The following is a 27,350-nucleotide window of genomic DNA, read 5'->3' on the forward strand; positions in this document are numbered from 1 at the left end:
AACCTTCCCTTGGAGAACCGGAGAGACAAAAGACAAGGGAAACAAAACGCAGCAGCTAATCAATGAGGACGCACCCACTGTGGGGGCCAGAAACACCCCACACCACCACCAACAATAACAACACGCGTCCACTTGGATAACCTGAGAGTGCTAACAGGCCTCAGCCTTAGCGCTGCTGCGCTGGCTGGCTAGTGGCTAGCGGGGCGTGGAGGAAAGAAAGTTCATTAATTAAACAGGGCTACGCGGGGAACAGATGGAACGGCTAGCTGGATGCTAATCACTTAAAGCAGACAGGCCCGCCCGCCCGAGAAGAGAAGAGCCACTACCGCCCATCAATCACGACGAGCTATGTCCGCCTCGACTGCAACGCGCGGGCCAGTGCCGCTGGGACACAAGTTCAGAGACCATGACCTTCTGTTAGCAAAGTCAGAGACTTTGATTGAAAATGTATTTACATTTTTTTAAATATACATCATATAAACTAGAATACAAAACAAAATCTATATTGTGCATACGTGTCTCTAGTGTAATGCGTGAGAGCAGTTTGTGAAAATGTGTGTTAAAACATGAGGTTATACGTTTCCCTTAAAAAGTTACCGGACACTTTGAACCGCTTCATTTAATGGCTCTGGAATTGTAAACTAATATGAATATAGATAAAGTGTGACGCTGGTTGAAATGTAGAGCAACAGACAACGGACACCTTTGGATATTTACTATCTATATCTAAAACAACAATATCTTTTGTAAAAAGTGACCCTGCTGGTAGCAGAGTGGAACTACACAGTGATGATGACATACACAGTGGAGGAAGCTGCTCCCTCATATGTCCTCCATTACTTTTCAGGATTCAAAATAAAAATTTAAATTAAAAGAAGCTTGAAATGGGCCGTGATTCGAGCTTGTGGATCTGATACTTTTGTGTGACGCTGTAGTGTGATCAAGTAGGGCGTACATTTACAAAAAAAATACAAAACGTTAGAATACAGTATGGAAATAAGAGGTTTCACTGTATTGCTACTACTGGGTACAATATTGGCCGATAAATGAACATTGTAAATGTGTCTAGCATTTAAAAATCAGACATATTTGCAATCCCCTGGAAGCCTCTCTACTATATAATTAGGGCTGTCAAACGATAACATTATTTAATCAGATTAATCACAGCTTAAAAATTTATTAATCATGATGAGTCACCATTCAAACTATGTCCAAAATATGCCATGTTTTTCTGTATATTGTTGTGGGAATGGAACGATGAATGACAGAAGGCGTATATATACATTGAACCCACTTGATGCCTTTGACCGAGTGTTCCGTCAATTAAAATCCTGCCTTTGTCGGAATTCTCCGTCAATTATTGTAGTCCTACTTTATCGAGATGAAACGGTTTTGCGGCAAGTCAACTTTTAACACTGGCCCGGTTGCTATAGGCACCAGGAAACGTGCACGCACATCCCATAGAGTCCCATTTAAAATAGGATTTTAACTCGCTGTTTTCTCTGAAATTAGGAGCGCTGTCCGTGGTGACGATCGTCCATCCGAGGTTCGGATATTTAAAAAAAAAATAGATGCCTCAATGGCCGGAAGTCAAGCGGAAGTGCTGAAGGCACGCTGCGTCGCTGCCACTCAAGTGACTAAAATAAAACAAACGTTTACACTGCCAAAGCAAGTGCCGCTGGGAAAGAGCGAGGCGAGCCTCTGATTGGCCTACCATACGTCCACTTCTGTGACGCACGCGGAAGCTTGGCAAGCTTCCGCTCATGCTACCGCTACTTCCGCTCATGCTACCGCTACTTCCGCTCATGCTACCGCTACTTCCGCTCATGCTACCGCTACTTACACTCATGCTACCGCTACTTCCGCTCATGCTACCGCTACTTCCGCTCATGCTACCGCTACTTACGCTCATGCTACCGCTACTTCCGCTCATGCTACCGCTACTTCCGCTCATGCTACCGCTACTTCCGCTCATGCTACCGCTATGCTTCGCAAGGAATCTCGGGAAAGCTTGCCTCCATGTTGCCTTCGAGAGAGAAACACGCCCCAGAGCCGAAGGAGGTGTCTACCTTTGTATGTCAACTGACTTTTCTCAAACATCCTTTTCCAACATTTATAAAACATGATTCAAGTTTATGGGAGTACAAAATTACAACCAATTGGCTGTTTTTCCACATTAGTTGAATATCCAGCATTAAAAATGATCTGTTGCAGCTCTGCCTTTAAGTTGTAGCACTATATTATTATAGCATATAATACTGCACTATATATATTATATTGTACTGTATTAAGGAATATGTTTGTTGCATTTTATTGTAAACTATATAAAAACATCATTCTACACTAAACTAACTAAAGTCAGTGAGGGATGTAAATGTATTAATATTTGAGGCTGCATGAAGATGGGTAGTTTCAAAAGCAAAATAAATGTTGATTGTTTTTTTTAACCACTTTCAGGCTATATTTGGACACGTTTTCATAAAGTTCCACATTGTAGATCTACTGTAGATCTACTGTAGATCTACTGTACGATGAAGCCAGTGACGTCACTGAATGACTACCAAAAAAAAAGAGCTTAAGTGGTTTATGGACGAAGACTCAAATGAAAACGCCGTTATGAATAATATATGCTAAACGATGATGATGAACGGCTCCGAGCGAATCAATCGCCCAGGGTAAAACGCAACAGCCTCATACTAATAATAATAATGCTCCGTGTGGCATTAACTCATTTTGACCTGAGATCAGATTCTAAAAACGTCTTCTACATTCTGACAGTTTTCTGAAAAAGCTATGTTTCTATGTCAGTCGTTCTTCAATTTTTCAAAAATAGCAGACCTACAAGTTCATAGCGCGCCACTCGGTGGCGCGCTATGAGCTTGTAGATCTGCTTTTTTTTCAATGGCTAAAGCACAACATAATGCTAACACCAAAAGGGGTTCCCACCCAAAATGGGTTAACGTGGTGAGACCGAGGCTACCTGACACCTTCCTCCTCCTCCTCCTGCGCTTGGGATGGGGAGAGGAGTGCAGCTCTCACGCGAAAAGGAAAAAAATGGCAATCTCACCGCTTTTCCCCGTGCCGCTCACACACGGACAGATGTCAGGCCTGAATACATAACAGACGGAGAGGGGAGAGGAGGAGAGGAGAGGGAGGGGGGGAGAGGGGAGGGGTTCAAGTTTAAGAATACGCGGAGCATGACATTCTTTGGGTTACATTATGCCGTGCAATTTCTACAGCTGGTACGCTGTATACGCTGGCGGACGGACGGACGGACGGATGGCTGACCGCACGTTTATCTCCAACGACTCAAAGGAACAAAAGATAAAAAAAAATCAAGTTGTTTTCCGGGTGACATTACTTTGGCTCCGTGGTCCAGTTAATCGCTTAGACGTTGTCGTGTGTTATTTTCGAACGGACGAATACGTGACCACACGGTTTATCTGATGCTCTTACATTGCTGCTTATCTCGGTGTGTGTGTGCGGTGCATAAAATACTTCACGCGTCTCCTTCTGCAAAACAGCACATAGTGTGTTTAGGACTGTAGGCTATATGTGTATATATACTGCACCAGCACACCAACACACACAGGCACTCCACCAGAGGCATTACAAAATATATATCATTTCTATACACGTACACACACCAGTTTGACACCAACAACAGTGTGCGTGGATGGAGCCTCTAGGTCCCTGCTGTCGGCCGTCTGCTTTCCCGCCTGCCCTACCTGTGTTTAAGAAGAGGGGGCCTGGCCCTGGGCCCCCCGTGCAACACACACACACACACACACACACACGCGCACGCACACGCACACGCACACACACATAGCTCACAGCGCAGGCTGGGCCCGGCCCCAAGGGCTTTCAGTGTGTGTGGGTGCAGCGCAGGGGACGCCTTTTGTTACAGGCTGGGTGGAGGAGGAGGAGGAGGAGAGGGAGGGGGGGCCCGGTGGGTAGGAGGAAAGAGAGAGAGAGAGAGAGAGAGCGATAGAGAGAGAAATGAGTAATGCCATGAGTCATTCTGCATTAGTGGAGGGGTGGGTGGGTGGGGGGGAATACTTTTGCATGTTGTATGAAGCTAGACACCATATGCCATCCGAGGCCGGTCGCCTCCTGAGTCGTGGGCTCTGGGTTTGACAGGTCTGCAGAGCGGCCTGCCTGACCCCCCCCCCCCCCCCCCACACACACACACACACACACTCTGCTCCATCCGCACCCCGGCCCAAACCTGCCCCTCTCTCCTCTAACTAACCCCCCCCCAACCAATACCCCTATACCCCTCCTTCTCCTTCCATAGGCCCTCCTAGGCCCCAGCTTTGGAGCTGCTGTCTGCTGTTCTGTGGCCGTGCGTGGATTGGACTGTGTGTGTGTGTGAGTGTGTGAGTGCGTGTGTGTGAGGGTACTCAGTGATCTGAACACATCGGACATTGTCGCGAGTCCCGGCAGGAACAGCTGGTCAGCTGGAGAGAGGAGTGGGGGGGGGAGGGAGGGGGGTTATGGAGAGGGAGGCAGTGCGCTACACTGATAATGGGATTAGGTTAAAACATTCAGTGGGGGAAGTCGAAAGCCTCCCCCCAACACACACACACACACACACACACACACACACACACACACACACACACACACACACACACACACACACACACACACACACACACACACACACACACACACACACACACACACACACACACACACACACACACACACACACAAATTCATGTGTAAACTCTCAACCGCTCTGGTCCATCAAAGCCGCTGCCAGCCAGCCTCCGCCCGACACCACCCTGGTCAAGTCCTCCCGCCCGCCCAGCCCCACCTAACCAGTGTCTCCACCTAACCAACGTCTCCACCTAACCAGTGTCTCCACCTAACCAACGTCTCCACCTAACCAGTGTCTCCACCTAACCAACGTCTCCACCTAACCAGTGTCTCCACCTAACCAACGTCTCCACCTAACCAGCGTCTCCACCTAACCAGCGTCTCCACCTAACCAACGTCTCCACCTAACCAACGTCTCCACCTAACCAACGTCTCCACCTAACCAGCGTCTCCACCTACCCAGCGTCTGCACCTAACCAGCGTCTCCACCTACCCAGCGTCTGCACCTAACCAACGTCTCCACCTAACCAACGTCTCCACCTAACCAACGTCTCCACCTAACCAACGTCTCCACCTAACCAACGTCTCCACCTAACCAGCGTCTCCACCTACCCAGCGTCTGCACCTAACCAACGTCTGCACCTAACCAACGTCTCCACCTAACCAGCGTCTCCACCTAACCAACGTCTCCACCTAAACAACGTCTCCACCTAAACAACGTCTCCACCTAACCAACGTCTCCACCTAACCAACGTCTCCACCTAACCAACGTCTCCACCTAACCAGCGTCTCCACCTAACCAACGTCTCCACCTAACCAACGTCTCCACCTAACCAGCGTCTCCACCTAACCAACGTCCCCACCTAACCAACGTCTCCACCTAACCAGCGTCCCCACCTAACCAGCGTCTCCACCTAACCAGCGTCTCCACCTAACCAACGTCCCCACCTAACCAGCGTCTCCACCTAACCAGCGTCTCCACCTAACCAACGTCTCCACCTAACCAGCGTCTCCACCTAACCAGCGTCTCCACCTAACCAACGTCCCCACCTAACCAACGTCTCCACCTAACTAGCGTCCCCACCTAACCAACGTCCCCACCTAACCAACGTCTCCACCTAACCAGCGTCTCCACCTAACCAGCGTCCCCACCTAACCAACGTCTCCACCTAGCAACAGAGGCTCTCTCCTCGGCCTCTTCAAGAGAGCGGGCCTCCCAATTGGACGAGAAGAAGGTTCAATCCTTTATTCAGGCAATTGTGTTACAAAACAAAATAATTGTATACTCAGTGGTGGAAAATGTACTCAAATGTCTTACTTAAGTAAAAGTATCAACAGTCGACGCTCCGCGCTCCCCCGTTTACCATAAGCAGGAAGTTGGCCACTTCTCCTCATCTCTCAGCTCACCCTATTCCACGGGTAACGCAGGCGTCTGTCTAATGGCCGCCTCGGCGCCTCGCTGTGCCCGGCCAAGCGCTGTGTTTCACGGCGATAGGGCCCGCTGAGTATTAATCCACGAGACCGTGTTGACAGTTATGGCACAACAGCTGGCAAATTAGGCCTATCAGCGATGCTAAATAATGCATGGAGACAACACTAACATGGCAGAGCCTATTCATGACACCCTGTCGCGTGTACGGAGACGCACTTTCATCTCCGCTAGCTAGGTGAGGAATCTTTTAACACGACACGACACGACGAGACCTCCATGTCCAACACAAAGAGACGGCCAGCGAGTTCAAGGATCGACTCCGGCCCAGGACCGGAGGAGGAGGAGGAGGGGGCTCGTTGTCGATGTGATGACTGCAATGATTCTGATTGTGTCTGGGGAGCACAGCGGCATGTACACACACACACACGCGCGCACGCACAGTCTCACACTCACACAGTCACACAGACACACACGCACACAATGTTCATTATGCTTTCACAGTAGATCCAGAGAATGGTGATTTCTGGTTCCCTTTTCGGGAGGTTTTAGCGCTTGTACCCGAGGAGGACAGACAGACAGAAGCTTTCTGGGTTCCACTGAGAGGATGAGGCCTCCCTAGCTCTCAGTCCTTACCGAGCGAGCACACATGTGTGCATATATGCACATGCACGTACGTGCGCACACACACACACACACACACACACACACACAGAGCCACAGCCACCTAAAAGCCTGGCTCGCATGACTGGCCATGGACAGGAACAGATTATGGCTATTGATCGCTGCCTGGAGATGGATCCGTGTGTGTGTGTGAGAGATAGTCTGTATGTGTATGTGTGTGTGCGTGCGTGTATGCCTGTGTCACACAGCAGAGCATGAAGAGTAAGGGCAGCGTGCAAAAGCTATTGATTCTGTCCAGTAGGGATGCTGCGTCTTCAAATCAAGGTCAGCCCTGCTCCGTCTCACCTATTACAAGCTGCTGCTGCCACACACACACACACACACACACACACACACACACACACACACACACACACACACACACACACACACACACACACACACACACACACACACACACACACACACACACACACACACACACACACACACACACACACACACACACACACACACACACACACAATACCCACTTCAGGAGCAGTGGCGGACGCCACATCAAACCCAAGTGCTTGTTGAAGAGAGAAAGAGAGAGAGAGACACGAGTAGTGGCCGACGGACCGAGACATTATTCCCCTCGAAGACGCTATTAACCAGCATGACGCTACGCGACAGCGGCGGATATGGAGAGGTCAGGCGATGGCAAGGCCGGGTTCAAGAGACACAACGGATGTTTTGTGATAGAAAGAAAAGGAAACGCGCACGCACGCACGCACACACACACACACACACACACACACACACACACACACACACACACACACACACACACACACACACACACACACACACACACACACACACACACACACACACACACACACACACACACACACACACACACACACACACACACACACACACACACACACACACACACACACACACACACACACACAGAAAGAGAGCAGTTATTTCAGGCAAATGTTCCTTTAGAGCCCTGGTTTGCGACAGTGTGAACTTACAGATTGGCTATTTTTGAATAATGTTGACAAATCTTATAACTTTATGGGGGGGGGGGGGGGGGGGGGGGTACATAATGTTTTGAAATGGGGGTCCACGGAAAAAACACACCCTTGACATGAAAATATTTGGGGAACCACATACTGCTTTAGACAGAAACAGGTCCACAGCTGTGGGTAAACCATGGCATGTCTTGTTGTGAAACTGGTTTGGTCTTTTAAAACCGAATCGTTTAAACCCCAGGTCCCAGGGAGTTGAGGGAGTTCCAGGGGGTCCCCAGCTAAATGATAGTTTGGAACCAAATGGACCCTTATGAGAGTGTACAAATGAGCCTACATTTGTACACTCAGAGTTAAATTAACATTGATTTTTCAATATGAATTGGGGTCTCAGAGATAGGAATACCATTAAATGGGGGTCCGTAGCCTAATGCATGTCAAACTGGGGGTCCTTGAAATTAAACAGGTTGAGAATCACTGCTAGAGCCGTTAAAACATCTTCTCTCCATCCATGGCATATCTCTTCAAATGGGGGTCAGCGGGTTAATACGTGTCAATTTGGGGGTCCTTGACATGAAAAAGTTTGGGAACCACTGGTTTAAACTAAGGATCGTACACTCTGTTCCCACAGCTGTATTCCAAACAGCGTAAAGAGAGGTTCGCTCACAGACAATACACACCCTCACCAACGCCAAGCCAGCTGCTTCTTCCATCAGGCATATAAATAATAGATGATACATTACGATTGGTCGACTCTGAGAGACGATGCGAGCTCTGCGAGTCAACTCACGTCTCCCCCGACAGACAAAATGAATGAGTACACATCTTAAACCGAGAGAGGGGGGAGAGAGAGAGAGAGAGGAGAGGGAGAGAGAGAGAGAGAGGAGAGGAGAGAGAGCGCACAGCTGGTCACCACCGTTACAGCAAGATAGACTGGACACACCCTACCTACACATGCATACAATACATACTTGTGCAATTCTCTCGCAGTATATAGACAGAAGAAGTGTGTGTGTGTGTGCGCGTGGAGAGGGGGGAAACAGAGAACCGTCTTCCAACAAAGCAGTCATGTTGACTGTCTGCCTGTGTGTGTGTGTGTGTGTGTGTGTGCATGCGTCTTGCAATGTTGCTGGTGGTCATTTTTCAATATCAAATCCAATTAGCGGTAGAGATGGTGCGCGCCGTACGGTGGGCTGCTGGAGCCCTCTCCAAGCTGCCGACGGAGAGGCAGAGAGGACCACAGCACCATACTGGCCTTTTATCTGGACAGATGGGGGTCATATAGCTTCTCTTTGAAGAAATATTCAACTAATTACCTTGGAGAGCGGCCTCGCAGGCAGAGAGCAGATTGTGGATCGCCGGGGCTTTGTGCGACAGGGAAACGAAGGATGAGGGTTTTCATCTTTTCGCGCACGCAGGCACACACACACGCACACGCGCACACGCACACGCACACACACACACACACACACACACACACGAAAAGAAAACATCCGAGACACAGAGAGAGAGAGAGAGAGAGAGAGAGAGAGAGAGAGAGAGAGAGAGAGAGAGAGAGAGAGAGAGAGAGAGAGAGAGAGAGAGAGGAGAGGGAGAGGAGAGGGAGAAAAAAGGCTAGGCTATTGTTCAGACTTGTTCAAGAAAGAGACACATATCCTGAGATGATAGAAATATGGCAGGAAAGGATAGCGGGACACGCGCAAAGGGCTGTGTTCAATATAATACGATACAAAAGGCATATTAAATTAGTTTTTCCTTTCGTTCTGGCATTCCTGTTCTTCTTAGCCCAAGTGACGGCAGTGAACCGCCGAAATCGTCACTTGATTGTAATTCTTTCCAACGCCACATTCGAACGACCCCGAACGGTCAAATCTCGCAGATCGGTCGGATGTTTTCAGATGTCAAAGCAATCATCACAGAAACCCAATGAGCATTCCTTCATTTACAGACAGGACAAACAGACCATATACAGTAGACCCATGACAGGCTGGCAGTGGGCTCGGTTTGGCACATCTATTCGTCTCCAGAGTGTGTGTGTGTAATGTGTGTGTGTGTGTGTGTGTGTGTGTAATGTGTGTGTGTGTGTGTGTACTTGTATGTACTGTACTTGTGAGGGCCACATGTAGCAAGTATAGCAGAGTTTGAGAGAAGAGAGGAAAAAAAGAGACCCAAGATAAATGGTTGTGTTATGGTTAAAAAAGGTTTGGGCAGTTTAATAGGCTTACATAGTGGCAGCGGTGGCCGAACGGATAGTGGCGCGGTCTTGATACCGGAAGGTTCCTAGTTCGAATCAGCCGTCCGACGCGTTAAAATTACCACCGCTGAAGTGCCCTTGAACAAGGCATTGAACCACTACGATGAAATGTGTTCTATGAGCAGGGCCTGGCTGGAAACAAGTTCTTGAGCTTAGCCCAGATACCCTGGGTAAATATAGATTTCATTTCATTTCATTTCACAATCAGGAGAGATCCAGGCCAGGGAATAGTTTGAGAACCGCTGATCAAACATTGGTTTTTCAGCCTTAGAATCGGCCTCAGGGTTAAACTATCAGGCAGAAAAAGGCCCAAAAATATCATAAATCTGATGTCCTTGAACAAGCAATACAAACGTTTCCACTGCACGTGTGTCTGTCTGGCTGTCCATCAATGCCATCCAGAAGCAGTGCTTATCTGCTCTCATAGATCTGTATATAGATCAGTATAGGAGGCTCTTCCATCCAGAAGCAGTGCTTATCTGCTCTCATAGATCTGTATATAGATCAGTATAGGAGGCTCTTCCATCCAGAAGCAGTGCTTATCTGCTCTCATAGATCTGTATATAGATCAGTATAGGAGGCTCTTCCATCCAGAAGCAGTGCTTATCTGCTCTCATAGATCTGCCGCCTGCTGCTCAGTGTGCTGAGGAATGCCAGGTATGGATGCTCTGCCCCACAGCGTTGGCTTCCGTCTCAACCAACCAACCCCCGCCAGGCTCACACTGGGCAGGCAGGCCCCCCACCCCCAAACCCCCCCCACCCACCCACCCAGCAGTGCGAGTCACACTGGGGTAATTCACTTGGCGTTGGGTAACAGACATCTGTCACTCAGAATGCCCCCGGGGACACAGAGCGAGGGGAGGGAGGGGGCCTGCTACGGGTGGGGGGGTGGGGAGGGGGTGCACCCAGTTGCATACTGTTGCATACACATTACACACGCGCGCGCAGACGCACACACACACAGAGCTGTAAACACAGGGTGTGAGTGTGACAAAAGACGGTCACACAAACAAACAAGTGACCATAAGGAGGACAAGACGTCGTGTTGTTGACCGCAAATAGAAGAAGAAAACAAAAACCTAACGACATCATTAAATACGTCTTCTTCTATAGACAATTGTAAGCTTTACAGTATGCCGCTACCCCCCCCACACACACACAAACAAAAAAACAAAAAAAACAATAGACACTAGTCTTCCACTCAATGAAACCTCCTTGGGGAGGTCTCCATGGCAACCGCCAGAGGGGCAGCGTTGGTTGTGCTGAGGTGCTTGCTGTACATGCTGCCTGTCTGTCTCTCTGTCCGAGGAGGAGCAATGCTTTATGGGAGATCTGTTTGTTTGTATGCAGAGTGTGTGTGTGTGTGTGTGTGTGTGTGTGTGTGTGCGCGAGAGTCCTCCTCTGTGTGATCCATAAAACATCAATGATAAATGATGACACATTATTATCCCATTCTGGGCGGGAACCCCTTTTGGTGTTAGCATTATGTTATGCTTTAGCTAACATAATGCCGAGTGGCGCGCTACGAGCTTGTAGGTCTGCTATTTTAGAAAAAGCGAAGAACGACTGACATAGAAACATAGCTTTTTTTTTAGAATCTAATCTCAGGTCAGAATGGGTTATCAGAGCTCCTGCCACTAAAATAAAACAGCACCACACACACACACACTGACACACACACACACACACACACACACACACACTCTGACGCGGCAGCCAGCCAGGCAGCCAGCCCGGGCTGTCAAACAATCCAATAGCTGTATGTAAATCAGCCCGTCCTCCGCATGAAGATCAGTGTCAGCGGCGCTCAGCCGTGTGTGTGTGCGTGGCGTTCAGGCTGACGTGACACCGCCGCGCGGCGTGTCCCGAGAGAGAGAGAGAGAGAGAGAGAGAGAGAGAGGGAGCGACCGCAAACACAGGCCCACCGGCCGGGCTGGAAGCCCAAAATGTCTCAGCTCAAGCTTGGCATGCACAGCATCGACGAGCCGAAAGGCATTAACGGGATCACAGAGCGAGCAGAGGCATCAGAAATCAACCCTGGGGGGGGGTTGATACTTCGACCCCCCCAGGGGTCCTTGAGGGGGTTCCAGGGGGTCCCCTGCAATCTTTTTTTTAACCCATTTAGGCCTGACGTTGAAAAAAAAAAAAAAGTCTTCTGAAAGAAAAAATGTATTCAAAGATTTGTGCCGCATTTTCACGATTTTTCAAAAATAGCAGACCTACAAGCTCGTAGCGTGCCACTCGGTGGCGCGCTATGAGCTTGTAGATCTGCTATTTTTCAATAGCTAAAGTATAACATAATGCTTAGTTAAAACACCAAAAGGGGTTCCCGTCCAGAATGGGTTAATAAATATTGTCACAATCATGTGAACCACTTTAACCATATTTTATATTTTGGCTATTCAAGTCATGAAAATTTCCGCAAATCTTTCAATATATATATACGTATATGAGTTTTAAAGCAAACATTTTTTTACCTCAAATCTTTGCTTCTGGAGGTCCCTCCCTCCCTGGAACAACATATTTTGTGAGATGGGGGGCCCGCAGCAGCCAAACATATATCAATGTGGGGGTCCTCCTTGGCACAAAAAAAGGTTGGAGAACTCACTGATCTCCGGACAAGGATACAAGCTCTGGTACAGAGTCAGACGAGACTTGACGGCCCGGCTGGCGTTGATGCAGGTGGCCCTGACCAGGCTGGGCAGCAGGGCTGCCGTGACGATGGCGCCATTGAACAGAGGCCCGAAGAAAGGGACCTGGGAGGACAGCGAGACAGAGAGGAAATGAGGAGGGTACAATAAGACAATTTAGGCATTTAGCATTCAGTCGCTCTCAATCCAGGTAATACATCAAACGCATAGAAATGGTGATATAGGATCATGGGAACACAAATAACCTTCAGGCTAAACAGTATAATATCAAGAAAAAAAATCTATAATCTGTACATTGAGACAATATACACTATATAGGATGCCAGGTCGACAATGACCTGGCGTCTGTCTACATAAGATGCTATCAAAGTTCCATTTTAGCCTTTGCCTGCAAGGTCGTCAAGGATAGGGCAAGTGCTATGGGCTAAGAAGGTCAAGGCTGAAGAGAAGAGACGAATATGGCCGCACGGCGGATGATTGGGAGTGAGTGTAGACATTGTTAATGTCTACAAATGTTAAGACATTTCAACATTTCAAACCAGCCACATAATTGATTCAAACTTAAGCGTGATGAGTGCTCTCTCTGGCTGCACGCTGATCGCACAGTGCATTTTAAATTGGACACAAGAGTTGATTAAAAAAAATCTTATTTGGAGAGGCACCCGTTTCTCCATCTGTTTGAGGACCAGGGTTCAAGTTGAAATTGGATTTCGTCTAACTTTGCATGACAACCGCACATATCTAATGTGAATCAATGTCAGGCAAATGAAATTAAAATGACAATCAATACTAGACAATGGTCTCATATTGAACTAGCGAACAAATACAATGAGGCAATATGCATCTCAGTGTGTGTGTGCATGTGTGTGTGTGTGTGTGCATACACGTCTGTTCATGCATAGTGGAAGGGGGGGAGGAGGGGGCCCTTAATCACTGGAGCTCAATGGTCGTTGACCTGGAAGTTGACGTGAATGTCAAAGTCTTCCAAAAGGTCCTCCTGCTGTCTTTGTCGTTATGCAGAGAGGCCGCTTGATCCCGAGCGCAATAACTCATACGAGACATCATCATCCATGACACAAATGTAGTTTAGAGGAAGGAAAACGTAAAGAAACACACTCTGAAACCTAGCAAGCGTGACATTGTGTGAACGGCGGAACCACAAAGCCGGTGTCGATTGCTTGACAGGTTCTTGGCATTGGCAAACAGAAGGTCTGGAGGTTTTTTTTTTTTTTTTGGAAAGAAGATGGGCGCAGGCCTGGCACCGTAGGAGGCTGTGCGCGCGGGGCTGCTATCACCAGGCTGGCAGAGGCGCGCTGGCAAGTTAACGGAGCGCCAAAGCTGCTGCGATTCCTGGCTCTCCGCTCGCCGCCCGTTCCGCCATGTTAAAACCATGCCCTGGCCAGAAACGCACTCTGTGTTAGATGGAGGCTGTGGATACGGTTTGGACTGTGTCCCTGTGTTAGATGGAGGCTGTGGATATGGTTTGGACTGTGTCCCTGTGTTAGATGGAGGCTGTGGATATGGTTTGGACTGTATCCCTGTGTTAGATGGAGGCTGTGGATACGGTTTGGACTGTGTCCCTGTGTTAGATGGAGGCTGTGGATACGGTTTGGACTGTGTCCCTGTGTTAGATGGAGGCTAGTGGATACGGTTTGGACTGTGTCCCTGTGTTAGATGGAGGCTGTGGATACGGTTTGGACTGTGTCCCTGTGTTAGATGGAGGCTGTGGATACGGTTTGGACTGTGTCCCTGTGTTAGATGGAGGCTGTGGATACGGTTTGGACTGTGTCCCTGTGTTAGATGGAGGCTGTGGATACGGTTTGGACTGTGTCCCTGTGTTAGATGGAGGCTGTGGATACGGTTTGGACTGTGTCCCTGTGTTAGATGGAGGCTGTGGATACGGTTTGGACTGTGTCCCTGTGTTAGATGGAGGCTGTGGATGGATACGGTTTGGACTGTGTCCCTGTGTTAGATGGAGGCTGTGGATACGGTTTGGACTGTGTCCCTGTGTTAGATGGAGGCTGTGGATGGATACGGTTTGGACTGTGTCCCTGTGTTAGATGGAGGCTGTGGATACGGTTTGGACTGTGTCCCTGTGTTAGATGGAGGCTGTGGATACGGTTTGGACTGTGTCCCTGTTTTAGATGGAGGCTGTGGATACGGTTTGGACTGTGTCCCTGTGTTAGATGGAGGCTGTGGATGGATACGGTTTGGACTGTGTCCCTGTGTTAGATGGAGGCTGTGGATGGATACGGTTTGGACTGTGTCCCTGTGTTAGATGGAGGCTGTGGATACGGTTTGGACTGTGTCCCTGTGTTAGATGGAGGCTGTGGATACGGTTTGGACTGTGTCCCTGTATTAGACGGAGGCTGTGGATACGGTTTGGACTGTGTCCCTGTGTTAGATGGAGGCTGTGGATACGGTTTGGACTGTGTCCCTGTGTTAGATGGAGGCTGTGGATACGGTTTGGACTGTGTCCCTGTGTTAGATGGAGGCTGTGGATACGGTTTGGACTGTGTCCCTGTGTTAGATGGAGGCTGTGGATACGGTTTGGACTGTGTCCCTGTTTTAGATGGAGGCTGTGGATACGGTTTGGACTGTGTCCCTGTGTTAGATGGAGGCTGTGGATACGGTTTGGACTGTGTCCCTGTAAAGCTAAGCAGCCAGAGGACACCGTGACAATGACGGAGTCTCATGGAGAATATTGCACTGGTCAGCCGTCGCTTGGAAAAGAGTCAAGGGTGATAACTGTCTCTACAACAACAAATGCAAAAGTAAACTAGAAAAATTTGCTCCTCGGAGCACTGCCAGGCCAGGTTGCCAATCGGGATGAAATATGAAAAATGATTGTCTTGATGACATGACTATAGAGATAATGTGTACCGGTTTGTGTGATGTTTGGACAAAATCTATAAGAGCAGGGGCGACTGTGGCTCAGGAGGTAGAGCAGGTCGTCCAATGATCCATGGGTCGGCGGTTCGAATCCCGGCTCCTCCTGTCTACATGTCAAAGTGTCCTTGGGCAAGACACTGAACCCCAAATTGCTCCCGATGTGCTGGTTGGTACCTTGCATGGCTTCTACCGCAATAGGTGTGTGAATGGGTGAATGTAATGCACAATCTATGTAAAGCGCCTTGGATAAAGGCGCTATATAAATGCACCATTTACCATTTACCATTTAGCAATATAATAGCAACACATTTGTTTAGCAAAAATCGGCCTCCTGGTGGTGCTATAACAGCCCATTGTGAAGTTTCGCGGCAATTGGAGGCTGCGTTCATGATTTGAGACATTTTGTTCGAAACGAGACACTTTAGATTTGCCAATCGGGAAGGAAAATGAAAAATCGGACAGATTAGTCTTGATCACATGACTATAGAGATGTGTACAGATTGTTGTTTGGACAAGATCAGTAGGAGCAATAGAAAAGTTACTATATTTACCCAGGGTATCTGGGCTAAGCTCAATAACTTGTTTCCAGCCAGGCCCTGCTCATAGAACATTTCATGGTAGTGGTTCAATGCCTTGCTCAAGGGCACTTCAGCGGTGGTAATTTTAACGTGTCGGACCGCTGAATCGTACTGGCGACCTTCCGGTATCAAGACCGCTCCGCAATCCGTTCGGCCACCGCTGCCACTCGAGCAAAAATGTGTTTAGAAAAAATAACTTGTGGACCCGCTGGGCTACAGGTCAAGAGTCACTGGGGTAAGGGACGTAGCGTGGCCACACAAAGCAGCCTGCACTCAAGAGTCCACATGGTAAAAAGGCGTCATTCAAAATCCCAATAGGGTTGCGTAAAGACCCGCCCCCACCTGTCTGTACTGTGCACACGGTGTCCAGGGCGCTGCTGCCGTGTCAAAACTCTGGGACTCTAAAGATTTGGAGCACCCCGAGTTATAGAGTTTTCTCTGCCTCAGTAGTGACAAATTCATGCTTAAGTTGTAAAAAGGATTATCTTTGTATAATTTAACAGAGTATGGGAGCTTGCTTTTTGTAAATGTCATTCCTTTGGTCAGATTATGTTAGTAGTACTAGTAGTTAGTAGTATGTTAGCATAATGTAACCATTCTTTTTTATTTTTCATGTTTGGTAGGATTAGTTAGTGTTTGTTATTGTGTTGCCCCATATACTGTACAGTATAGCCTTATTTTCTTTCATTAAGAGCCAACACAGAGCAATATTTCCCAACACAGAGCAATATTTCCCACCACGGACTAATAGTAACCTCGCATCAGTGTCACCAGACTGCCCACCTCGGAGGACAGTCTGGTAACCACTCGAGGTGGAAAGCCTGGTGACGTGAGGTTAGGTAATAACGTGGAGCAAACACCGGCATTGTCGGTAGGCGGGTCTTTATGCAACCCTATCGGGATTTTGAATGATGCGGTAAAAAGGGGTCCATTTGTACACTCCCACAGTTACATCAACACTGAGGACCTTACAGTGCAGTGCCATGAGAGTAGCCCAGATGAAAGCAAGCTGAAGCCCAACACACACCGTCTGTAAAGCGGGTGCGCAGCGACGCGGCACAGTATTGCTGCGCATCATAGCCGCACAGCAACACCCACAGGACGCGGCGCGCTACCGCGCGGCTGGCCAGCCACGCCCACGATTACCGGATGGAGGCCGTGCGGCAACGCCTGGAAAATAGAACAGCGGCGTATCGGAGCGTCAGGCGAGGCGTGAACGCGCGTCAGCGCGCGTCTGACGCCGCCGGTGTGGGATAGGTTCATTGAAAATAACGGAGGCGGCTGTTTTGACGCGCGGCGTTCACAGACGGTGTGTGTTGGGCTTGAGCGAGGGGGAGGTACTGGGAGCACATGGCCACACTGTGGGTAATAATGATCTGAGAGCACAATGACAACAGAGACATGAGGAGGAATGTATGAAACCAATTCAAAAAGCCAGGGTGAAGAAAGAAAGGCCTGTTGAAATTCCACATGGACGGAACCTTGGTTTGAAAACCGGGGAGTTGTTGAAATTAGCTGTGCAGTTTTTGTGTCAAGTCAGTGTGTACAAGTCAGTGTGTACACCACGCACATGAACCGTAGCGGGAACCTTCCCGGGAATGTCGTAAATTTGTGAAAGATTTTCAAAAATAACAGATCTACAAGTTCACAATGCATCACAGACAAATGCTAATTAGTTTTGTATGCAGTGCATTGTGGGCTTCTTCATGATCTGAACACAGAACAGAACATGCAGTTCTTCATGGGATAGACCAGGGTTCCCCAATTAATTTTCCTCGAGGGCCATATTTTGACTAGGGTCCCAGGCTGGGGGCCGAGTCCACACGCGTGAGGTCGAGGTCTTGCCCTGAAAATTCATTTTCAGGGCAGGACCCTGAAAATGACCCCAAAAAAATGACCCCAAAAAAAAAAAAAAAAAGGCAAATGGCCCGCGGGCCGCCTATTGGGGTACCCTGGGATAGACAGACATACCTGTGGTTTCTTCATGATCTGAACACAGAACATGCAGTTCTTCATGGGGTAGACGACGATCAGAACGTCTCCAAAGTCCGTGGGAATGATGCCGCGCCGGTAGTCCCTGGTGTGCTCCGACCACACAATGTGAACCTCGTCGTTTCCCAGGTGTCGCAGCTGAGCACACACACACACACACACACACACACACACACACACACACACACACACACACACACACACACACACACACACACACACACACACACACACACACACACACACACACACACACACACACACACACACACACACACACACACACACACACACACACACACACACACACACACACACACGTTCAAGTAATTTGTCATTCGATCATGGACCCTGGCCTGAGTGGAAATGAACCACAGCTAAAATATCATTCTGTCTTTCTGCATCACTAGAGATTCCATAGACAACTAAGTAAAGTGGCTATTGATCGGTATAGCTACGTCCAGGAACACTTTATCTATACCAACTGTTTGGTGGCATGATATTCGCCCAGCAGTCTGCAATCTGGCCGACAGCAACCATACACATGTAGATACCGTACCGCAGTGTTGTTTTTGGCAGCACATTTCTATTTTAGTTTTAGTCATAGTCTTTTAAAAACGTTTTAATTTAGTTTTAGTCACATTTTAGTCACCTGGAATGTTTTAGTGTTTAGTCTAGTTTTAGTCGACTAAATATCATGAGATTTGTCGACTAAATCTACAGGTGATTTAGTCGACTAAAATGTATTTTGGCGGGCCTTGATGCCGTCGTAATGGCTGATTTTACACTTGCTGAAAATAGCCGATCTACAAGCTCACAACACGTCGCAGCGGGACGCGTTGTGAGCTTGTAGATCGGCTATTTTCAAGTGTAAAATGTTTTGTGTAAAATGCTATTTTCAAGTGTAAAATGACTTATAGTGGATATCTTGTCCACTAGTCCCTTCCTAACATTTTAGTCTTGTCCACTAGTCCCTTCCTAACATCTTAGTCTAGTTTTTATTTGTTGACAGTCGACAGTATATTTAGTCATAGTTTTAGTCGACGAAAACAACACCGCCGCACCGTCCGCTGCTGTTCATCGGAGCGATGCGTCAATGTGATTGTCATATTAGCAGGTTCAAGCCGTTCCTCCACGTGTGTCTACCGAAGCAGGAGGTCTCTCTCTCTCTCTCCACAATTAAAATCATCTCGTAACTCTCTGAATTCTCGACGGATCTTCAAACGGTTTGGTTTGTTACAAATGTAGGACACGGTGGTGTTGTAATGGGTTATATATATATATATATATCAATAGACTGGCATATTCCCGGGGCTATTTTTATTGCTTTTTCATTACAAATTCAAATTACCAAACACAACATGCATACACAAGATTGAGCATTTCAAAACCAATCATTCAAATCCAATTAACTTTACTCCCATAAGACCTCAAATTGCCTCCCATTTCCATGTTCCTGTTCACAAACACAAATGAGCCTGTCCGGGACAAAAAGGTACGCTCAAATGACAGGAAATTGACTGATTGTACTTGAAATAGGTAAACACCTTCTTCTCGACTCCTTAGACGAAAACATGCACGTGGCTAAGTTATATTTTATAACAGGTATGAAGACACACAAGTTATATTTTAAAACAAGTATGCTCCAGTACAATCTAGACTGACAAGTCTATCACTTCTCAGCTTGAGACCCAAGAGAGACCTTTGGTGTCTCCCACGGCCCCAAACTTACAAACTTAAAAAAACAAAACATTTTAGCCCTATAGAGCGTCGCAGTCCCGCCCCCTACCATGGACCAGGAAATTATTCTCCGTTCATTTTCCTCATAGACATTTCAGAAAGTATTTATTTAAAGACGTTTACGCCGCGGACAAAGCCAACTCGAGTCGTGACAAATCATGACAACAAACACAATTTTTGGGGCCGAAAAAATAATCAGAAAGAAGAAAAAAAACGGCAGGTTACAACACTTTTTTTGTTGTTTTTCTTCTTTGTAATTATTTGTTTGGTCCAAAATATTGTTTTGTGTTGTCATGAGTTGTCACGACTCGAGTTGGCTTTGTCCGTGGCGTAACCGTCTTTAAATAAATACTTTATGAAATGTCTATGGGAAAAATGCATTGGGATTCATTTCCTGGTCCATGGTCGGGGGAGGGACTGCGACGCTCTATTCCAAAAATAGTTAAAATAGTCTATCTAATCTCGTAATGTGTGGTTTTGACAAGAGATTTGGTGTAGAGGTGAAAAAGAGCGTACAGAGTACAGAGCCCTTGTCTTTCCAGACAATAATTTAGAATTAGCCTTGTCTTTTTAGCACAGTACTAGGCAGAGGGTTGAGCATCACTGTGATGACCAGCTACATCGTTTGAGGCTGGTCATCCTATCTACTAAAGTAAAAGTAGCAATACCACAATGTAGTACAGTAATATTTAACCCATTTAGACTGGAAAACTTAAAATATTCCAAAACTACAAATAAATGTTGCTATATACTGTACATACTGTACTGACAACACAAAAATGTGTTCCTGTGTTAAATGGTAAAAACAAAGAAAATAAAAGGGGTTCCGGTCCTTAACACGTTAATCGCCCGGGGGGTATTAACCCATTTTGGGCTTTAGCTATTGAAAAATAGCAGATCTACAAACTCATAGCGCGCCACCGAGTGGCGCGCTACGAGCTTGTAGGTCTGCTATTTTTGAAAAATCGAACGACTGACATAGAAACATAGCTTTTTCAGAAAACTGTCAGGATGTAGAAGACATTTTTAGAATCTGATCTCAGGTCAAAATGGGTTAAGGATCATTTAATCAGAGCGCCCATCGATTTACAGCAATGGAGCACATTTAGCGACGCACCAGACGCTATGCCGGATGTAGCTGAAGTAGCTTGATGTAGCCAAAACACTCCCGAGGCGATCAACAACGGGAGGTTAATTCTAACGCGACGGGACCGCAATGGGCCGTCTAACACATAATCTTTGCTTAGAATTGGACGGAATGATTTAGATCAAGAGTTATTCACATTTTAAGATTTTCTATCTGATGGGCTAAAATGGGAGGGAACATTTTCGATGACTTCCCAACCGGAAATGACATCGAATGTTGCGCAACAGGCGCTCCCAGCCTGTGGAGCGATGCGATCGGTATCTCCGTCCTTTTATTAATCTCCGTCCTGGGCGACGAGCGTTACTAATTGATAGGACGGAGAACTCCGTTCTTGCCGCTCGGGGTGTTAATGGGATAATACTCTGTTACAAGTACAAGTCCTGTATTCAAAGATGTACTCGAGTTGAAGCATCAAAACATACTTTACGGCACCAAAGCAAAAGTACTAATTACTTTCAAAACGTGTCAATTTGTTGTTGAGCCGGCGGTGCATCAGTGGAAAAGCGGCGTCATGAGTGGGCTTCCACTCGGAGAAGAAAACATCTGCCAATGTACTGGGAGGCCTAATGAGCCATTAAGAAAACATGCCCTCGCCACCAAAAAATGCAATTAGCACATTCTATTGTGAGCCCTTAATTATGGTAATACGGTAATGTTAAACAAACCCACGGCATGCTGATTACGCCGTCGCCGCCACCAGTTCAGACCGTCTGCCACGGCGATCTGCATGTTTCCACGCAGGTCATCGGGACAATTTCAGGCGAAAAGTGTTGAATATGCATTCGCGCCGAGCCCAATCAACCCGGGGGGGACGTTAATTGGGGCGAGAGTTTATTAGCGTTTGGATGAGATGAATCACAGGGTTAACAAGGGCACTTATGCCTTCGCTCGACAGCCGTCTGCGTGCGGTCGACCTATCCGAGGCCTCGATGGCGGTGTGGCGGCAACGCGTGACTCTCCTTTCCTATAAAATATGACCTAAGTCAAAGGCTCTTGTCCAATTAGCCCCCTCTGACCCCCCACCAAGGCAACAGGCTCTAGCGCGCACACACACGCACACGCACACACACACACACACACACACACACACACACACACACACACACACACACACACACACACACACACACACACACACACACACGGATGGAGCTGGGAGCAAAAGGTCCCCCGACGAGCACAAGCGTCTTCTTAGAAAAACATGGTTTGCAGCCGGCCAGTTAAGCCACGGTTTGCCTGAGGGGCTGGAGAGTGTGGCGGCTGAGACACATGCACGCACGCACGCACACACACACACACACACACACACACACGCGCACACACACAAGACACAAGTCCTCCGACATGGCCTGACCCCCACCCTGCAGGTCGCTCCTATAACCGTATTACTGCAGCCAGCTGCTGCTGCTGCTGCTGCCGGGCGCTGAACAGCTCTGCCCTAAAGCTCACAATTGGATTGGAGGAATTCATGTTTTTTTTTTCCTCTTTTCTTTTGGGTTTAGCTGGAAGGAGGGGGGGTGGTGGTGGGTTGTTTTATTTTCCTTTTTTCTCTGCTGCCTTCAAACAGACAATCTGGCCAGTGAACACCCCCCTCCCTCTCGGTATGAATCTATGGTCGCAGGCGGCCTGGCGGGTGGCTTGCTTGGACTGAAAGTTTTATTTGTAAATTGACAGGGAAACTTCCTGCTTGGATACAGATAAAGCGTCTTTTTCATCACAATTCTTCAGCCCCCGCCCCCGCCCCCACCCCGTCTCTCTCTCTCTCTCTCTTAAGCCTCCATGCATGCGGTCAGCCTGCCAATTTTCTGTGGGGGCCCGCGGCTAGTACAGGGATCTGTGGCGCGGGGAGGAGGAGGAGGACCAATTACAGTGGCTCCCGGTCAAATGAATCGAAGCGGGCCGGTGGCACACTCTGGCCGACGGGGCCCGGCCCCTTCTCCACAAACCTCAACCCTGCGCGCGCAGGCAGCCCGGGCCGAAATCGAATCTGCGCTCAGCCTAACAAATTTTCGCTGCCACTGAGCACAGGTTCAGTATGGGGTCGAGAGAAGGGAGCCGGGGGAGAGAGAGAGAGAGAGAGAGAGAGGAGGATCTGTAGACGACCGGCGGTGGGGGAGTAGATATGAACAGAGCCTGATGAATTTCCTCTCTCAGCGGGGCATCGCATGAGAAGATTGGTGGCGCGGGGCAGGGGGCTCGCGGCTAATTTCTCCGTGCTAACTGCTGCCGGTTGCGCTGCTGCAGCCCTGGATTCCCGCCGCAGTGCCCTCGATCGATCGCCCCCGTGGCGGCGGCAGGAATCGGATGAAAGCGTCCCGCCGGCATCCGTCCGGCGCCGCGGCATGGCGGTGGAAAGCTAATGGCTGAATCCAGGCCCTGGTCACAGCACACGGGGAGACGGGGAAGGGGGCAAGGTCTGGGCCAATCATAGTCATTATGCCATCTCTCCCCCTCATCTCAATCTCTCTCTCTCTCTCTCTCTCTCCCTCCCTCCCTCCACTCACGGCCGTTTCCTCTCGGCTCGTCAGGCCTCCCCCCGGCCAGGGGCGCTAATCAATGCCCGCACTCTGAAGTCACACCTCCTGATCACACAGCTGAACACAGAGACACAACAACAGCCACAGCTCTGCTGTGCTCTGCTCTGGGCAGGATGGATGCTGCAGCCATTTCACAGCATCCAACTCAGTTAAAGCAACATTCTGTCTCTGTACGGAACGTGTTATACTAGGACTAGTGCGTCTCGGACGTTCTTTACCAGTGTGTACAAACCCAGCTTCAGATATATTTTAGCTGGCCGACAACTGAGAGACAAGACCAACGTTTCGCACAGACGTCTGTCCGACATGCATTCTTGTCTTGTCTCCGTGTCCACAATAACGCAATCAGCATTGTCGCGTCGCGCCACGCTATGAGCTTGTCGATTTTCCACTACATCTTAACACATTATGTGCCCTTTCATTCTTTCAAAATAGCGACGTGGGGTGCCCACATTTTTTTTTTACCAAGACGTCCACAGACGTCCTGCACTACATGCGGTAGTTCCTAGGACGTCTGTGGACGTCTTGGGCATATATTGTGTTAAATATTTGTTCTAATTCATGGAATTTCTTCTTTCTAGATTTTTCTTTAATTTCTTCTACTGAAAAAAAAATCCTTGGATTTTGTTATTAATTCATGGCAAGTTTTGCATTTTTCTGAATGTTTTATGAAAATGTTTTTGAAATAATAATAATTAAGGGAAGTCATCTGAGTCAGACGGCATGCGCGTGTGTGGCCTCCACACACACACACACACACACACAAGGTACCTTCTTGGTGAGGCAGTCGTCCGAGTCGGAGGGCATGCGCGTGGACACGTGGAAGATGGCCTCCAGGTTGGAGGTAGCGTAGTACGGGGCGGTGACGCCCGTGCTGCCGTTTCTCTGGAGACCCCCCATGAAGCCACAGTGTGTGGCCAGCTCCACCTGAGAGACACACACACACACACACACACACACACACACACACACACACACACACACACACACACACACACACACACACACACACACACACACACACACACACACACACACACACACACACACACACACACACACACACACACACACACACACACACACACACACACAGATCAAAGCAAGATCAAATCTCACGACTGAATATGTTTGTATGACAAAGTCCTAACGTGCGATTTGTGAAAAAGTGTGAAAGGAGGTATTACACGTTGGGCCCAATAATGAGTGCATGAGTGAGTGTAATGTACCTCCCATCCCAGCCCTGTGTGTGTATGTGTGTGTGTGTGTGTGTGTGTGTGCACATGCGTGCATGCGTGCGTGTGTAACGTACCTCCCATCCCAGTCCAGACACAAAGTTTTCGTAGTCCTGGCTCCCAGCGCTGTTAGACAGGATAGAGCACTTGTCCTCCTGACCTTCTCCGATGTAAAACACGGCGATCTTGTGAGTCTCTCGACTGCAGGAGAAGAGAGGGGGGGAAAAAGTACATGGGTTTCAACGTTAAGCCATCGACCCCCAACCCTCAACCCCCAAACCACAACTACTGTCTGCGGCTGATACGGACAGGAATGCTTACAAAAGTTGACATTTTCCTAACAGTCGATCGTAGTATTTGCCACTACTTTAACCCACATGAACCCTAGAGTCTCAGGTTCTGGACACAAACATTATGTCGAAAATATCCGATCTACAAGCCTGCAGTGGGGATCTCGAATAGACGGTAGAGCCCCGGGGGTGGGGGCGGGGGCGGAGGGGCGACTCTAGGTCAGCTAAGCACACAGGGTTTAAGCGAGAGATCATGTAAGGAACTACGTTGAGTGCTTGCTCCCCTCCCGTGCGCCGAACGTGCAAAGACATGATAAAAAAAAAAAAGAGCGACAGCAGAGTTCCCCCATCTGTATCTGCCGTTGCCATGGCGGAGGGGCGCGCTGGGCCAAATTGGGGGCATTTTGCGTGCTTGGACACAGGTTGCTATGAGGCAGGCAGGTATATAGTCATCTGGGAGGGAGAGAGAGAGAGACGATCCGGGGGGTATTCTTTAATTAGCTGTGTAGAGTGTGCCTATTGATTGTGTGTGTGTGTGTGTGTGTGTGTGTGTGTGTGTGTGTGTCAGAGAGAAGCAGAGAGAGAGAGAGAGAGAGAGAGAAAGAGGCTAACTAAAGTGAAAGAGCTGTGATCAGGGTGAGATGGTGTAGATTAGGAATAAAAGGGTGACGGCACTCTGAGCAATTTCTGGAGTGTGATTTGCACTCAGAAAGAGGCAGGTTCATTAGCACATTCATGGCAGAGGGAAAGAAGCCGTGCTATTTGGCTGCAGTCACTGGTCTGTGTGCAATAAAAGATAACAGCGTTCTGTTGTTGTTCGACAACAGAGCCATGCCAACGATGTTGGCATCTTGTGTAGTAGGCAAGCAGAAATATCGCTTTGGCAGATATAATATAAACATAAAAGTGAGTGATGTGAGTGTGGCACATTTTGAGCTTGTAGATCGGCTACTTTAGAAGATTTCTGAATAGGGCTAAAATAAACATACTTTTATTTTTTCATCATCAAACAAAACTCCAATAATCGGAGGTCTAGGACTCTCCGTAATCGGACAGAATTGACCGGCCTCTAGTCTAGTGTACAGTTGGGTGCCACCGATATTGTCCCTTATCATTTGACCCATTTAGGCCTGACCTCAAAACTTTTAAAAATCCTTCTAAATCCTGAAAAAATCCTTCTAAATTTTCACGATTTTTCAAAAATAGCAGACCTACAAGCTCGTAGCGCGCCACTCGGTGGCACGCTATGAGCTTGTAGATCTGCTATTTTTCAATAGCTAAATTATAACATAATGTTTAAAACACCAAAAGGGGTTCCCGCCCAAAATGGGTTAACTGTCCTTTTGCGCAGATCACGCAAACCTCAGCAAAAAGAAAAGGACAATATCGGTGGCACCCAACTGTACGTCTCCACAAACACACACGTTTAACAACTAGAAGAGCATCAGCGTTACGTACCACTGCCTGGAGTCCAGGTTCTTCAGTTCTCTCAGTAGCTTGGAGTTTTTCTTCAGCAGATGAAAGCTTTTCCTGTGAAACAGCGAAATGCGGTTCAGACACGGGATGCCAACTGCAGAGTACAACACATCCACTACAGAATAACACAATACAGGGCAAGACAAATACATAAATAAACAAGATGGTACAAATGAAAATGGCAGTGTCAATGAGTGAGACGGTGTGGACCCACAACTCAATTGCCAAGTTTGATCGAACTCAGATTAAAAAAACGCCACCAGTTATCACCATTACAGACAAACAAACACGGGCAGACAGATGTTTTTATTTCTTAGCTTTTAGAGGGTTTTTTTTCTCTAATAAAGTTTTTATTTTTGTAGCTTCATCTTGAGATATTATTATTATTATTATTAAGAAGCAAACCTTGTCGGGAGTTCGAGTCGGGAACGATTTAAATGGGGAACGATGCAATATTATATTACTTGCATTTCCAGCATTTACAAATTACAAGTATCCGTCGTCGTGCTTTTTATTCTCTTCATGACTCCACGCTCGTGTGTGTGTGTGTGTGTGGAGTCACAGGGGCAAGCGGCACGTTGCTGCTTCGCCTTCGCCCCATTAAGAGGTGTGAGCTTTTTAATGTAACGTGGAGGAGGCGCAAGCCAGGTGACGCGCCGACGCCGACGCGTACCTGGGTGAAACCAGCGTGGGCTCCTTGGCCCCGTGGAGAAGAGATTAACTGTCTCCAGACCGCAGCGTGCTTCTAACAGACTTCCCCTTTCTCCCCCTCCACAGGGGGGGTCTCCGGTAACGAGGCAGCAGCTGGGTCACTTTGAGGGGGAGGGTATATTAATACAAACGTATAATATTAACAGACTGCAGAGTTGAGTTTCGAC

At 48.1% G+C, this 27,350-nt stretch overlaps 1 protein-coding gene across 5 annotated transcripts in view; it reads right to left on the reverse strand.

Moving 5' to 3' along the window:
• Positions 1–27,350, reverse strand: part of ralgapa2 (Ral GTPase activating protein catalytic subunit alpha 2) — a 233,553-nt gene that overhangs the window by 57,747 nt on the left and 148,456 nt on the right. For all 5 annotated transcript variants that reach the window (XM_079527212.1, XM_079527209.1, XM_079527208.1 and 2 more), the window contains 5 exons: positions 26,455–26,526; positions 24,784–24,907; positions 24,243–24,398; positions 18,027–18,185; positions 12,563–12,690 (listed from right to left, as the gene is read on the reverse strand). In XM_079527212.1, the coding sequence (XP_079383338.1) occupies positions 12,563–12,690; positions 18,027–18,185; positions 24,243–24,398; positions 24,784–24,907; positions 26,455–26,526 (639 nt within the window). The remainder of the gene's footprint in view (positions 1–12,562; positions 12,691–18,026; positions 18,186–24,242; positions 24,399–24,783; positions 24,908–26,454; positions 26,527–27,350) is intronic.

The sequence above is a fragment of the Electrona antarctica genome (genome assembly GCF_951216825.1).
Source record: "Electrona antarctica genome assembly, chromosome: 18".
NCBI classification, from domain to species: Eukaryota; Metazoa; Chordata; class Actinopteri; order Myctophiformes; family Myctophidae; genus Electrona; species Electrona antarctica.